Source organism: Mixophyes fleayi, chromosome 4 (assembly GCF_038048845.1).
Source record: "Mixophyes fleayi isolate aMixFle1 chromosome 4, aMixFle1.hap1, whole genome shotgun sequence".
NCBI lineage: Eukaryota > Metazoa > Chordata > Amphibia > Anura > Limnodynastidae > Mixophyes > Mixophyes fleayi.
Window position 1 is genome coordinate 26704844 of NC_134405.1, and position 16056 is coordinate 26720899.

The window sequence follows — 16056 nt, forward strand, 5'->3', positions numbered from 1 at the left end:
AACACGGGGGTCAGTGAGCATCTCTAATGAAAAGACAGAATGCTTTGTCATATTTTGGGATACCTAGTGCAGGTGAACTGGTTAGTGCTTGTTTGGTGCTGCACAACATTCCTTTGCTTCCGCAGTGTGTATAGACAGGATCTCGTGCTGTGCTCTCTGTGAGCTCATACACTGAGGTGTCTAGAAACAGGTGAAAGGCAATGACTGATGTATTTAACTATTTCTGGCACAACTGCATTTTGTCTTTAGAGTCCTTGTGACTATTGCGTGCAATGTATGAGAACAGTTCTTTAGTATCTGTAAAACAAGTTTCAAAATTAGGTGAACAAATAAGAAGGCTAATAACATACAGAATCAGGACTGAACCAGCTTTGGGGGACTTTGAACCACAGATGTCAGTTACATTTTGATTGAAAAGAAATCGCTAGTAAAAGTATCGATCAATTCTTGACAAAGTTTGACTCAAACATACTGTCGACCACTAGGCAAATAAGCCTTTACTCTTCTTATCTATGGGAATAGGTAAAAATGCATAAATTAACAACAGAGAAATATGCACTATGCATTAGTATACATTTGCATAAATATAGTGACTTGGAACTATAGTATATAGTGAATTGGATACGAAAGTAACTTTCATCATATAAAGCAACTTACCCACTCAGTGTCTCAGCAAAAAAAGGAACCAGGCGACCTAGCTGGAATACCAGCACTGTATCACAAGTCAAATTACTAGCAAAAATCACTTCAGAATGATATTCAGAGATTTATTAAATTATTCTCATACAAGTTTGGAAGGTTTACAATTACATCTCCCTGTCTATACACATATAAAATATAAAAGCAGAAAACAGATGTTACTGTACACTCTCTAGCAGGGTCAGAGTGGCCCAACGAGCTACAGAGGAAATCCCCTGTGGGCCCTACCATCTGGGTGCTCCTCCCCTTACCACTGGGTTGGTGCCCGCCCCCCCCCCCCCCCCACTGGGAGGGATGGGGAACTCAACTTTTGCCCTTCTGCTCCACAAGAGTTTTCTGTCCTCCCTGAGCTCGCCTCAGGACATCTGCATTACGGTTTTGACAGGTGCACCACCCCAGTCAAACTCCCCACATGCCATTGTCCTTGGAGTGGGTTGCGGGCCAGGAAACACCCGGGCATGGAGCCGGCCTGCTTGGAGTAAGAAGCAAGTCTCCCCACTGGGGGACGGGGCCTTCAACACCACTCATGTACTTGTCTCCGATGCCTTACTTACTGTCTGCAGTGACCAATCACAGTAGCCTACGTGTGCTGTGCTCCTCCAATCGGAGCTCAAAGCACACTATTCTGACACTCAGTCAGGTGATTTGTAGCAGCAAATGAAATGCAATGGTGGAACAGGTGACCTGTATGTAATAACAGTGCACAGCTACTTGATGTCAGAACCAACATGCTGCATATGAGGAGCTGTGACAGTGTTACGAGCCGCGGCGGTGCCCAGCCACCGCGACTCCCTTACCTCCGTCCTAGGCAACGGTCGGGACGCTGAGTGTGAAAGCGTCACGTCCCAGCAAGGGGAACTGCTGGGCGTGTGCGCATCTAGATAGCCTGCGGGCTAATTAATACAATGGGCTGTATTCTTGCAGAGCTAGGCTCTGATTGGTTGGGGTCACTATTTAAGGCAATGAGGTCTGCTACCTTATTGCCGGTTATAGCTTCTGACTCCCAGTCTGCTGACCTGCTTGTTCCTGTTCCTGTGTATTGTATTCTGCTGAACTCTCGTGTATGACCCTGGGCTTGGATTTGGACTTCGCTCGTGTATCCCGTGACCCTGACCTTTGGCCTGTTTACCGTTTCTCCTGTTTGCCTGTGACCCTTGACCCCGGCTTGTTAACTGGAATTGTAACTGGCTGCCGGCCCTTGACCTCTGCGTGGACCTCACTCCGCTTACCTGGGTTCTCCCCAGCCGGTACACACTTCACGACCCTCTGTCAGTCTGCAGCCCAGTCTGTCCCCACCATCAGGGGCTCCAGTGAACACCTGATTGGCAGAGTAGACTCCGGGTTGTGTTGTGCGGGCTGGAGGGGTTCCTAACAGACAGGATGTTTTATGGTAGTAAAGTCACAGTTGGTTCCAAGAAAATTGGTGACATAGACTGGGCTGGGAGCTCTGTGTATTGGTACAGTTCCCCCCCACAGGCACTTGCTAATTAGTACAGAATCTGGGCTACACATTTTTTAAGTTTTTTTTTTACATACTCAAGAAAATAAATCTGTTTCTAGTGGGAGTGGACAGGATCATATTTCAGCAGGACTGCAGGCAGTTCTATTGATGTGTGATGGTAAACATAGTGAGAGGTGTGGACAGCAAATGCACTTACTGTAGAGTAGAGGGGATGGGGAGGAAGAGATATAGGAAGAGGGAAAGTTGTTACTTGCACCGATTAAATGGAAAGGTTATAGGGTTATGTTGACAGGTTGTCATTGTGAGTAAATGTCATGGGATGTCTGCCTTATTACAGCAACGCTCCAGACAGTGAGAAAAGAATGAGCCTGCAAATCAGGTTAGTGATAATGTGAATAAGCTGCAGCAAATATAATCAACATGTGGTGCAGGTTGTACAGGCAGCCAAAGGCTGATGGTGGATGCTGGGACTTGTAGAACCACAAATTGGAGAGCCATAGGCAGTCTAAGCCTGAGGGATAATTAAAAAAATGTTCTGCCTTTAATATTGTGGTGTATACCAGATGTCCTACATCACCACTTCCCTGGTCACATATTTTCTCTTAAAAAGAGTATGATGTCCGGGACAGCCCATTTAAAAGGAAAAATAAATGTATATTTGATAATAAGTCCGATTATAAATACTGTATCATGTATTTTTTTTATCCTGTGTATTGGATGTCATTCTTCTTATTTTTTCTTTATTTTTATATATTGATAACTATAGATAGTCCCTTCCCTGCTCTGTGTGCTGGTTAAAATTCTCATGTTCTGCTCTGATTCCATCTGTACAAACAACCTATGTTTATTGCATTTGGTTTAGGTCTCTATTGTCCTCATATATTGTTTTAATTAATTCAACATTTTTGTGTGTCTTTTAAATATACGTGGAGATCATGCTTTAAGGTAATTTGCATACTCTTAATTTGATCATTTTATAGTATATTGGCTTCATGCCCCAAGAAAAGATTTAAAATCAGTTGGATCATTTTTTGGGCATTATTCATAAAGACAGTACACGGATGAATATTATATACCTGTGTGTGCATCTTATGACAACACCAATAGGACCCATGTGATTTAGACTCTTGAGTGCCAAATGGCTGGATCTGTCCATTTTGGCTGAAATGGAAACAGATATATATTGTTCTGTGTGCGGCCAGCATATAATTCTAGTCTGGGTAAGGCTGGGTGCACACTAGAGAAATTTTCACCCGATGTGTTATCTATAATGATTGTACCAACGGCTGATAAAAACAAAAGTCCCAATCAGCATGCCGATTCCTGTGTACACAATATATATGTTTTACACCATTTACCTTCAGATCTGTGCTCTTCATCTGCCATAACCATCGGCTGTAAAGATCATGACTATGTAAACTCCATGGAGATTCTGATCGTGAGTGCATACGACATTGTTCCATCGTTGAACAAGATTTTTAGTTTGGTTTAAAAATCAAATGAAATAATAGGATGAGCTTTGGAATGATAATAGTTCATTGTTGCAGTGTACAGACTTATGCGATATCAGGCTGAACAGTTGTTTATCGGTGATTGGCCAGTTAATCATCTGAAAGCCCTGTGTTGTATACCAAGCTTAGTCTGCACTTCACATGGTCACTTTCTCCCAAGTTTAGAAGCTGAAATCCCTCCCCTACATGTATCTTATTGAGAAGCTGCTTAGTTTACTCATGTAATGTCAGTTTTCTGAATAAGGGGATGTATGAAGGAATACGCCTCACTCTGCTGCAGAAGAAATGCTATAAACCATAGAATTTTCTTCTAGATAAACCTGCGCTCCCCTCACACGCAGCCTTTCAAACTAAACGTTTCTTCCAACAAAATCCAAACACTAAATACCAATATAGTGCCTAATAGCACTTGTGAAACAATCTAATGTCCGTTTTCATATAACAACATATAATAATAACATTTGTGGCATGGACATATTATACAACAAATCCTTCTATAACTTATTCAATTGTATAGTCCAACCATCAAGTTAAAATCCATCCAAATCTTGTGTAACTCTTATCTTGTGGAGGACAGTACTTTTCTTCTTCTACTTTCTACTTCATCTTCTTTCAGTGTAATGTGGAAAAATCAGAAAATAAAACTCATCATAGTGTAATCTGCATGAATATCATCTTATCCTATGTGTCAAATTAATTAAAGGTGCCAGTATGATTTTATTGCCAAAAACAAATCCGGGTTTGTCTATAAGCATACACTATCAAATAGACTGAAATATAAAATCCGTATAATCTTTTACCAGAATAAGAATCTGGATATTAACATGCAGTTTCAACTACACATATATCTCATTCTCAAAATGTTTGTAATAATTTATCACTAAAGCAAGTGAAATCACTTTCTATTACCATAAAAACATCCAAATATATCTGTTAATAAAGTCCTATTGTTTTATTGCCCTAAAAAAACCAAATGTATCTGATATACACTCCAAAAACATACTGGTAGGTTAATTGGCTGCTATCAAAATTGACCCTAGTCTCTCTCTCTGTCTGAGTGTGTGTGTGTTAGGGAAATTAGACTGTAAGCTCCAATGGGGCAGGGACTGATGTGAGTGAGTTCTCTGTACAGCGCTGCGGAATCAGTGGCGCTATATAAATAAATGGTGATGATGATGATGATGATATATGTTAGTACATAGAACTTATATATTGTACCATTAAGCTCGTGGGCTAAAATAAAAACATATTCTTTATTACCAGACACATTGCTGGATATAACCATAAAACAAGCCGCGCTTTCAATCTCATATAAAATCGCCGACACCAGTGTGCAACTAGATGTGCAAACTGCTCCACAGCTCCCAGGTTCACAGAGCTCCTCCCATCCTGCTGCCACCAACGCGTTTCAAGTTAAAAATCTTTATCAAGGCTAAGGGATAACTCCGATAGTTTCGGTATTTAAATGAATCCGGAACAATCCAAGTAAAGTTTGCACCTATGCCTCAATTAACATTGCTGTTCACACGGCACTTTTAACTTTAAATATGTATAAAAGAAATTGCTATTTGTGACACAAATCCTAAAAGTTTACATACACTTAAAAAGACGTATAATACAACAAATCTTTTGAAACATAGAAACAAACAGTACATCTCAATATTTATAAATACAGGTGTATTCAACAAACACTCCTCATATGTGTAAGAAGTCCATTTATACAAATTGTAAACAAAATCAACAAACTTTTACTGTTATCTGAAAATCGGCACCTATACTTATATAGAGAGTCTCATATCATAAGACCCTTACAACATATATATATATTTAACCTTCTGAATGTCCTCCCTACATATTGTTTTTTACAACTTTTATTCTACAATGTAGATGCAGTTTTTCGAGTTACAAGTTATAAAATCGTTTATTTGATACAAATATCCTGTAAAGAGGAGGACGGCTGGCTTCAAATACCTTGGGCAGGTGATTAGCTCTGTAAATATGTAGGTGTGTACTCTGTGTGTCTCTCCCATGGTGGGGAGGAAACCTGTGTACAGTGCAGATTGAGCACAGTCTGCGTATGTGACTGAGCACTGGTGTCTGCATTGCATGGCAGTCACGTGAATGCTTTGTGCATTGAATTGTGGTCACTTGGATGTTCTCTGTATTTTGTGGCAGTCCCTTGAATGCTATTTGTATTGTATATTGGTCACTAGGATGCTCTCTGTTGTATACAGTCAATAAGATGCTCTGTATTGTATGGTGATTACTATGATGCTCTCTGTATATCTATTAACAGTAATGTACAAATTATTTTGCATAATAGTATTGTAACTGCTTTGTCTTGCTTGCAATACATCCCTGTTATTTCACCATGAGAATTTATTGTGAAGTATCTTGTCTCTATTTACCTAATTTACTTCTCACTAATTTGATTGATAAAGATATTTATCTGCAGCACTGATATATATATCCAGTCCACCTACCTGCTTCAAGACACAACATTTCCCACACTACCCTACTGACACCTCATCAGTTACACTCCACCTTGCCTGCTTCCAGGCATCCCATCTGCCACACTGCCCTTCCCTACTGCCACACTGGTCACTGCTATCACATGCCTGTTAGACATTTCTCCTCCCTTCTACCAGACATCCCCAGCTGCTGCATCTCGCCTTCCACCATTCTCCCCAACAGACCCTAAGCTAAACTCCACATCCCATCTAATGGCCTTACATCACTTCTATTGGATGTCCACATCACCTTTGATGGCTGGCCACTCCCCTTCAGTGGGGCAAATAACTAAAAGGTGCTGTGCACACACTATTTCATGGGCCCTTGCCACTGAATTGCCCTGGTGGATCCTTCATGTCCTAGTCCAACACTGCTCTCTAGTAATTCAATCTGAATTAAAAGCAAAGACACTCACTCCCTTACTGAAAGAGAAAAAATAGAAAAATATTGACTGATATCTTACAGCGTACAACTGTGGAACTCCAAGTCAAAGCATGCGTTAAAAAATTAAATTATATATACGATTTTTGGCATTCTGAGGCGAGTCTAAACTTGATTCGGTTTTCGTGCCAAAATTGGTTCTGGAAATGAGACAAAACATTATTTTTGGAAAAATGTCAGATCTTGTGAGCCTTGGAACAATATCTTTGAGATAAATCCCTCTCTCGTTTTCTCATCTGCCATTTTAGAACAGGCAGATGTGGGAGGAAGGTAGCTGGCAGGACTCAAGGGTTTTCAGAATCTTGAAAGTTGATCACTACATTTTGGCAACCATCATCATCACCATTTATTTATATAGCGCTACTGATCCCGCAGCGCTGTACAGAGAACTCATTCACATCAGTCCCTGCCTCTTTGGAGCTTACAGTCTAATTTTCCTAACATACACACACAGACAGAGAGAAAGAGAGAGACTAGGGTCAAATTTGATAGCAGCCAATTAATCTACTGGTATGTTTTTGGAGTGTGGGAGGAAACTGGAGCACCCGGAGGAAACCCATGCAAACACGGGGAGAACATACAAACTCCACACAGATAATGCCATGGCCGGGAATCAAACTCATGACCCCAGTGCTGTGAGGCAGAGGTGCTAACCACTGAGCCACCATGCTGCCCTAACATGCTTGATTCTAGGTGTAAGTCATATGTAATGTCATTCTTTACAACTGACACAAATCTTCACAGATGCAAACAGCTCCTTGTGAGCAAGCTGCCAGCTCAAGTTGCACATGACACGTCTCCTGCTTCAGCTTCTACTAAAAATAGTAGTGCCAGAAAAAATGTAATTTCTGTACGATACAAGTAGAAAACAGTTTAAGGTTATATTCATTGGATGTTTTGCAGTCCTGTAAATTAGCTTGTGCAATCTGTATTTTAGAGCCATGATCTGTTTTTTGATCATTTTGATTTAAGTCTTCTTTGTCTCCCATGCATTTCTCCAACTAAATTGCCTACACAGATCTTCAGAACTTTGTCTATCTACTTGTGTAAATGTACTGATGCTGCTCCTGTCAGTACAATGAGATATGATTCTTACCCCCTCATCCCTTTGCATGATGCATGCTGTCTAACGTTTAAAATATAGTTCGCGTTGTCTTTCAATATTTTAATTTTTGGTTTAGCCAAACCTCCGTCTATCTATTTGTCTAAATGTCTAATGATGATGCTGTCCATCTAATTACCTCTTATTCTTACTACTGGTGTCAATCTGTTGCAAAAACTCAGGAATGTCATTTTCAGCATTCAGCGACCGCATTTAGATATTTTATGTAAACTCCTGTGCCTTTATGTTTTATAGGGATTGTATCTTTTATTACATTGTCATGTGTTTGTGCCACTGCTCTGTCACTAATTTTAGTCAGCCAGCTTACTTGCCTTTAGATAAAATTGGGGATAATTTGGACAGTTGTGTAGAGATCATTAGAAAGTAGACTGTACATGAATGTTAATGCTAAAATTAGTAGCTCAAAAATAATTTTACCTATTTTTCTCATATTTGAATTAATTCCAGATCCGAAACCAAAACCGCCGAGGATATTTTGGCAAAACCAGATTCAAACACAAAACACGAAGTAGTTTTAGAATCAAAACCAAAACCACATCACAAGGGTCCGTGAACATCTCTAGTTCACAACAACAGAACAGGGAATATTGATAAGAATTGTAAGGTTTTATTTACAATTAGATGCATGTGCATAACATGTTATCTTTTTTCAATCCAGAACACAATCTACAATTTTTCCTATGAACTACATTATTATTATTATTATTATTATTATTATTATTTTTAATTTATAAGGCGCCACAAAGGGTCCGCAGCACCGTACATAACATACCAAAAACAGTGAGCCACGACACAACATGATACAGAAAATGAACAAAAATATATACACAGACACAGGTAACATGGGAATGCAAATCAAATTATTTACTGGGGCAATGAGTGAAAGTGATGGTAGAAATCAGCGAGAAGTAGGCCGAAGCTACATTCAGATATAATTATCTTTAACAATTGTATATACATTTTTCCATTTTTGATGTAAAGTACACCTGTTCTTTTCCTGTTGTTTGTTTAAGTGATTATAAAGCGTAGATTTACCAGTAACCATCATCCACCGCTCAATGCTGACTTTGGGCCAACAGGTTATAAGTGGGCAAAAGAGCTGCTCATGAGCCCGGTCTTCTCACTCCACCTCTGTGGTATCATTCTATCATGAGGACAGACACCTCTGATGGATTTTGGAGTTAGTGCAGCCATCCCTGGGGTGACATCTTATAATTTCTGCAGCCACCTTTGAGAAAATACGGTGTTAGTGCAGCAACCTCTTTGTGATAACTCACAGTTGCATCTTCTTTCTACAGGAGAATGAGGTTTCGTCACGTCAACAGACTACAAATCCAGGTCTTTGGTCTTATTGTTTTCACCATTGGCTTTACAGTTCTTCTCAGTGCACATTTTTCAAAGAGGTGAGCAAATAACTAAATGGTTCTGTTTTATAAATATAATTCCTTAACCTCAACAAATCTGCAATGTCGTTATCCAACTTCTTTGCCACTACAATACTAGATTGTGTCTGACGCATATCAATAGCGGCTAGACTGAACCAATTGGCTCTCACAGTTGATGGTGTGATAGAGGAAACTTTCTTACAGGGTTAGATTAATATATTTGCTAAAACATTGCCAGTCTTGTTATATTTTTCACTATGTTTTTCTCCAATATTTAGGCAATCCCATTAGCAAAGTTTTAACTCATATGGAAAAGCGAGTATTATTTTGACAAAAGAAATTAAACTTCATTCAGTAGGGAAAGTAAAGCAAAAAAAATGAGTAACTTTGCACCTTGGCAAGACCATGTTGCATTGTAGGTGGAGCTAAATTTAAAATGTGGGGACAGGTTTATATTTGGGATAGGGCATATCCTAGATCAACTTTAAAATTGGATTGTAATCTATTTACTAAAAACCTTAGTCAAGATTTTCAAATCTAAGTTTAACAGAGTAATGGGTCTATACGAGAAAACTAAGTCTGGGCTCTTGCCTGGTTTGAGAATAAAGATAGTATGAGCCTCATTTATTCTTAAAGAAGGTAAATAATGCTTAAATATTTTTTGATACAATTAAGTCAAAACAGGGACCAGGCTATGTCATTTTATAGCAATCACCATTATAGCCATGTGGACCCGGAGATTTATTAGATGCCAAATTCTTAATTACCGCTTTAACCTCCTGTTCTGTAATATCTCACTTCAGCTTTCCCCGCTGGACATTATTAAGTTTAGGTAACTTAGCCTCATCAGTTAGTTTATGGTGTAGTTTTGAATCAGCTGGATGAGCTTTATAAAGCTCTTCATACTATGATTTAAACTGAGAAAGTGTATCCAATATATCAAAAACACAAGACCCCGTATTTGGATCTTTGATAACAAGTACTCGATTCCGATCTTTGGTGGTTTAGACATATTAGCTAGCACTTTACCTGCTTTATTCCCCCATCTATAATATTTATTTATAATAAAATCAACATTGGTATGAGCATTAGATAGTAAATAACTTTCAAGCAGTTATTTGACTGACTCATATATTTCTAAGTTGACTGTAGTGGGGCATAAGGTATAAGTGTCAAAAGCCTGTTTCATAGACATAAATAAAGAATTATATTTAATTTTAGTTTCTTTTCTATTATTAGCCAAATATGCAATGATATGTCCTCTCATGACTACCTTTGAGGTCTCCTAAAAAAAAGTATTGAGTCTTCCCAATGTTCTAAATTATCATCTGTAAATTCCATCCATTTATTATTTAGATATTCATTAAATTGTTCCGATTGGCTAAGATAAGAGGGAAATCTCCATATTGTTTGCATGATATACGGAGCAATAAAATTTACCTGAATAGAAATTGGAGCATGATCTGAAACAACAATACCATGAAGCTGTGGGTTAACAAACCTGAGAAAATGGGGTTATCCATTACAATTTAATCAATCCTTGACATGGTATTATGAACCCTAGAGTGAAAAGTATAAGAATTTTCCAATGGGTTGTGCAGTCTCAAGGGGTCCGATAGAACATGGTGGGTTTTCAATAAGTGTATACTATTCCAAAGGGAACCAGAAAGAGCAGATGAGGAATGGGATTTATCTAATTTTGGGTTAATGATTGTATTAAACCCCCCCCCCTCCCAATTATCAAATTAGATGTATTATTATATGTCAATAATTGAGAGATATAAGAGAAAAAAATAACGGTTAGGAGGAGATGGAGAATAAATATTTAACAGAGAGAATTTTCACCCTCTATAACAACTTGTAGTAATATGTATCTCCCCTCTGGATCCTGAACCATGCTTTTAATGGAATAATTTAACCGCTTATGAAACACTATTGCCACTCCCCTCTTTTTTGAGATATAAGAAGCTGTATAACAATCCTTTACCCACGAAGCCCTAAGTGACAAACTCTGCGCACAATTCCAATGGGTTTCCTGGAGACAAAGATTTTAAATATTTTTCAACCTTTTTACGTTTTATTGGTGAATTCAAACCAGTCACATTCCAGGAAAACACCTGAAAACACCTAATTATCTGTAAGTCAGGTATATATTCCGATTAAGCACTAGTCATAATCTAAACAAAAAAATAGATATAATACACAATACTTTGAACCAAAAAATAGAGTTTTCCCTCCCATTTTCAAGGCTAATAAATTCACCATAAAAAGCATCAAATTCCAGTCGCACCCGAGTTTCTTATTGAATAATGTTAACAACAATTATTATTTTGTGTTTATCCGGACTTAGTATCTAATTCAACAGAACTAAATAATAACCAAAAACAAACCAAAAAACTCTTGGCCCCCTTAAAGTGTTCCAAAGTATTGAAATAACACATAACATAAAGTAGATAAGTAAATCTGATCAAACATAGAGCATATATGACAATACACATTATATAAATGTACTTGCCTTCCCTTTTTCTCCCTTTTGTTATTTTCCACCTGATTAAATAACAAGCCCCAACCAACTATACCAAAAGTGGGGTTTGTTCAAACACATGAAAATTATCCATTATACAAAATCATGGATATATACAATTCTGGCTTAGAGTGCTGACCTCTTGCCCTCATCATTTAGCAGTTTAGGACTGCCGGGATCAGTAAAAATATATCTCTGACCTTTATCCACAATACGTAATCTCGCAGGATAGATTAAAGAGAATCTAGTATGATTGTCAAAGAGAGTTTTGCATAAGGGGGCAAATTCCCTTCTCCACTGAGAAACTATAGGAGAAAAATCCTGAAAAATCGAAATTTTAAAACCCCTGACAATCACTGAATCTTTTCGCCTATAAGATGACATTATTGCCTTTTTATCTCTGAAATTAAGGAATCTAGCAATTAACGCTCTAGGGTGGTTATCCTGCCTTATTGATAGTTTGCTCTGGACCCAGTCTATGAGCCCTTTCAATGATTACTGCTGTCATAGCAGGAGTATCCCTGTCTGATAAACCCAGATCTTGAACTAGATCGGTTTGTAGAAACTAAAAAAGATCCGGTCCCTTTACTGTTTCTGGGATTCCAATGAAATGTAGATTATTCCGCCTATTGCGGTTTTCAAGATCATCTTGGATTGGGCGGACAATGTGGATTGTAATACAGCAATATTATCTTCCTCATCGCTCACCCTAGATTCAAAAGAGAAAATTCGCTTAACAATTCAACTTGAGCGCCTGCTGCCGCTATAGCGGTTTGTACACTATCCGGCTTTTGTTCTATAACTGGCATAATAACTGCAAGTATTTCTTGTTCGGTATCAGAGGCTGACGATACCATATCAGGATTTGCCTTAAGCATGGTTTCAGAATTTACTACTGATGAAGATAGAGGCTCGGAAGAGAGTGCAGTACTTACAGCCCCTTGGGATCTGGTGGGTGTATTTTTAAATTTAGCCGGTTTTCAACCCGCTGATATATCTATATATCTATGCATAATAGAAATTTTATCCTAGATTTGTGTCTCACCTTGACCCAGTTGTTATTTTAAAGGCCCCCACAAATAATTGTTACAAATAGTTAACTCAAACTACCGCATGGAATCCCCTAGCCCCACACCAGCTTACATATATTCTGAATAAGATGTCAATCAAAAAATGTCAGACAGAGATATCTAACCTGTTAATTATTTAACACTTAATCCTCCTATTAAATCCTTAACTACACAAATCTGTGGGAGCACATTCATTAGTCAATCAGCCTATACAAACTAATCTAACCGTATCTAAACACTTGTAATCTATACCAAGATAATGAGACATTAAAGATTTGTCTTAGCCAACAACAGGGATATATTTACATTTCAGCAATATTAGCACAATAATAACATAGATTTAAATAATATATTGTACCAAGTACATATAAAAAAAAGGTCCAGTAGTCTAATTTTCCATTTCCGTTGATAATCCCGGTTATAAACAACCGTTAAATTACCAAGTACTTCCATGAGATTTTACCGTGATTTATGTCCATCCTGTTATTAAGTTATTTGATTGTCAAGACAGTCCAAAAAAAAAAAAAGCAGTTAATCCTTTTTCGAGCGGAAACCCATCACCTCCTCTTTTGGTCCTTTGATCTTTGCTCTTTGCCTTTCTTGCCTCTTCATAGAGGCCCACTCTGCTGAATCTCTAATGAATCTATAGCTTGTACCAGAGGCTGCAAATATTCGGTTATATTTTTATATATTTTATATTTATATTTTATATTTATGATCTGTAGTTAGTCTCTGAGGAGCTAGCGCTCCCACTACAATAGAAGTAATAAATAATAATAATAATAAGTAATACATAATAACTCAGATAGTTCAGATACCAAAGGATTATTAAGTTTGAATTCAGATTGAGTTTGATTAGCAGCTGATAATTAGCTGGTAATTAGCACTTACCGATTAGAGATAAAAACCTCTGTCCAATGTATCCATATATTAGTCTTATGATATTAAGCTCAGAGTATAGTCTCTCGTCTCTCAAAAACCCTATCCCTTTTTAATTCAATAGTTCTCTTAACTCTTTCTTATAAATGGTATATCAGATAAGCCAGCAGATGCCCCAGCAAGTTTTGAATCCAGATAATAGTTGGGCAGCTTGAAAACACTGTGAAGGCCGGCAAATATTAGCATAACCTGTATTACTGAGTACCTGACCGATTACTTCCAGTTGGTGATTTATCCCCAAAGTGATCTCCTCTGACAGCTCTGCAACTCTGCAGGAAAAGTAGGGGACCACAATTTATGTGCAGACTCCGGAGGGAATAAGCAATAATGCTTAAGCTTTGTCGAAGTCGTATAATTGGATGAACGAAAGTAAATTTGTTAATATTGTTTTACCATGCGATTGCGATCAGTATGCACGTAACATGTGGCACGGTGCGATCGCACGATAAAATACGCACGCATACACTCGCACTCTCACATTCATTTATATATATATATTTCATATTTATAATGGTTCCATTCCACTGTAATTTATGAGCAGATGGTATTTAGTTTATAGTTATATATATATTAAGGTTATATGTGCGCTTTAGTGATATTTAAGGTTCAGGTTACAGGAAACATGTCATGTTTAGTATCATTTTAATCTGCACATTACCATCTCTCATCCGCTAATTTCGGCTTTGTGATCGCTTCCTGCAATCAATAGTTATGGAAGATAAAAGATTGAATGATCAAAATGGCATTGTGTTTTAAGTTGCTTAGACTGGTTTGGGTCAGTTTCCTTGAGAAGCACATGTTTTCAGCTGTTGGGGGAAGGTGATCACCTCTTCCTAGAGAAATCCTTTGAACTGACCTATGACCTGCATCACACTGGACTGTCCTGAATACTGAACCAATGGAAACATGCCATGACATCATCATTAGTTTTTTTTTCAATACTGAAACTGGATACTATCAAGCTGTTTTATCAGCTAAGGCGGACTCTCTTTCTCTCTCTCTCTGAACCTGGCTGCATGTGAGCATGGCTGTGTTCCATGGACCCGGGTGAAGCTCTATAAGGAAAATGTAATGTATTCAGTGTTTTATACTTTCCTGCTTTATTTTAAACATTTTGAATGTGTAACAATGGTTTGGTGTAAAATCCTGCCATATTTTGCAATTAAATACATTGTGCGTTGGAACCACACAAATCGCATTGGACAATGTTTTATTGGTAAACGATAAAATTACTTTACTAGCTTACTTGATTGCAGTTTGGCTGTGATATCCAGGTTCACCTGTTGCCCCCTAGGATTCGACCGATTGAACGGGGACTCGGCCCACAGCTCTCCGCCGCGAAAGAAGCTCAACACCAAGCCTCCCAACATAGCGTGCAACTCCAATAAAACGCTGGTGCTCTCAGTGCTCCTCCCACCGGAAGTCTTCCCCCCTGTTGCAATCCTTCTACAACTTTATCATAGTTATTATAGAGCCAGATTGAGGGGGGGGAGGACAGGTGCTCATGGTCTGTCAGGGGGCCCCATGGATCAGGTGCTCTAAAAGGATGCCAGCAGGGAGACAGCCACCTCTCCCTAAGTGTGACCTCCTCCTATCCCTGTATGTGTGCCCATGTGTGCAGAACAGGAAGAATGGCAGGCAGTAGAGTCTGCCACCCAAAGACAGCACAGATGGAACAAGGTAAGTGTGAGGGAAGGGAGGGGAGTCATCTCAATATAAGGTGTGAGGAAGGGAAGGGGGTCTTAATATAATGTGTGAGGGAAGGAGGGGGGTCTTAATATAATGTGTGAGGGAAGGAAGGGGGTCTTAATATAATGTATGAGGAAATGTGGGTCTTAATGTAATATGTGAGGCAATGGAGGGGGTCTTAATATAATGTGTAGTGAAAGTAAGTGTGGGGGCTTAAAATAATGTGGATGGAAGGTAAGCTATTAATTTAACGGCGAAGTATACGTGGGTGCTAATTATTTAATGGAAACTATTTTATTTGTGTAGTGATGGTGGAACAATTTAATTCATTATTGGGGCAATTTAATTTAATAGTGAGGCCTATTAATTGAAGACGGGGTGATGGGACATTTAATTTAATGCTGGGGTAGTTGAGGGCTATTAATTGAATGTGGGGCTGTTTGGGAAGCATAAGCTCTGTTTATTAAATGTGAATTAATTAGCATTTATTAAACATAAATGCTATTCATTTATCGCAGTGGTAGGAGGGACTTTGCTAAAACATTAAAAGTAGGGCCTATTAATTTAAGGTGCGGTAACCGGATCTTTAATTTAATGCTGGGGTGGTTTGGGGCTTTTAATTGAAGGTGAGATGTATTTGGGTTATTTATTAAATGAGAATATGAATTATTTAATGTTGATTATGGTTGTGGAAAATGGTTA

At 38.4% G+C, this 16056-nt stretch overlaps 1 protein-coding gene across 1 annotated transcript in view; it reads left to right on the forward strand.

The window, feature by feature from the left end:
* LOC142150586 (galactose-3-O-sulfotransferase 4-like) overlaps nt 1-16056 on the forward strand; it is a 53070-nt gene that overhangs the window by 23915 nt on the left and 13099 nt on the right. Inside the window, exon 2 of the mRNA XM_075205787.1 lies at nt 9046-9150. Within this exon, the coding sequence (XP_075061888.1) occupies nt 9046-9150 (105 nt within the window). The remainder of the gene's footprint in view (nt 1-9045; nt 9151-16056) is intronic.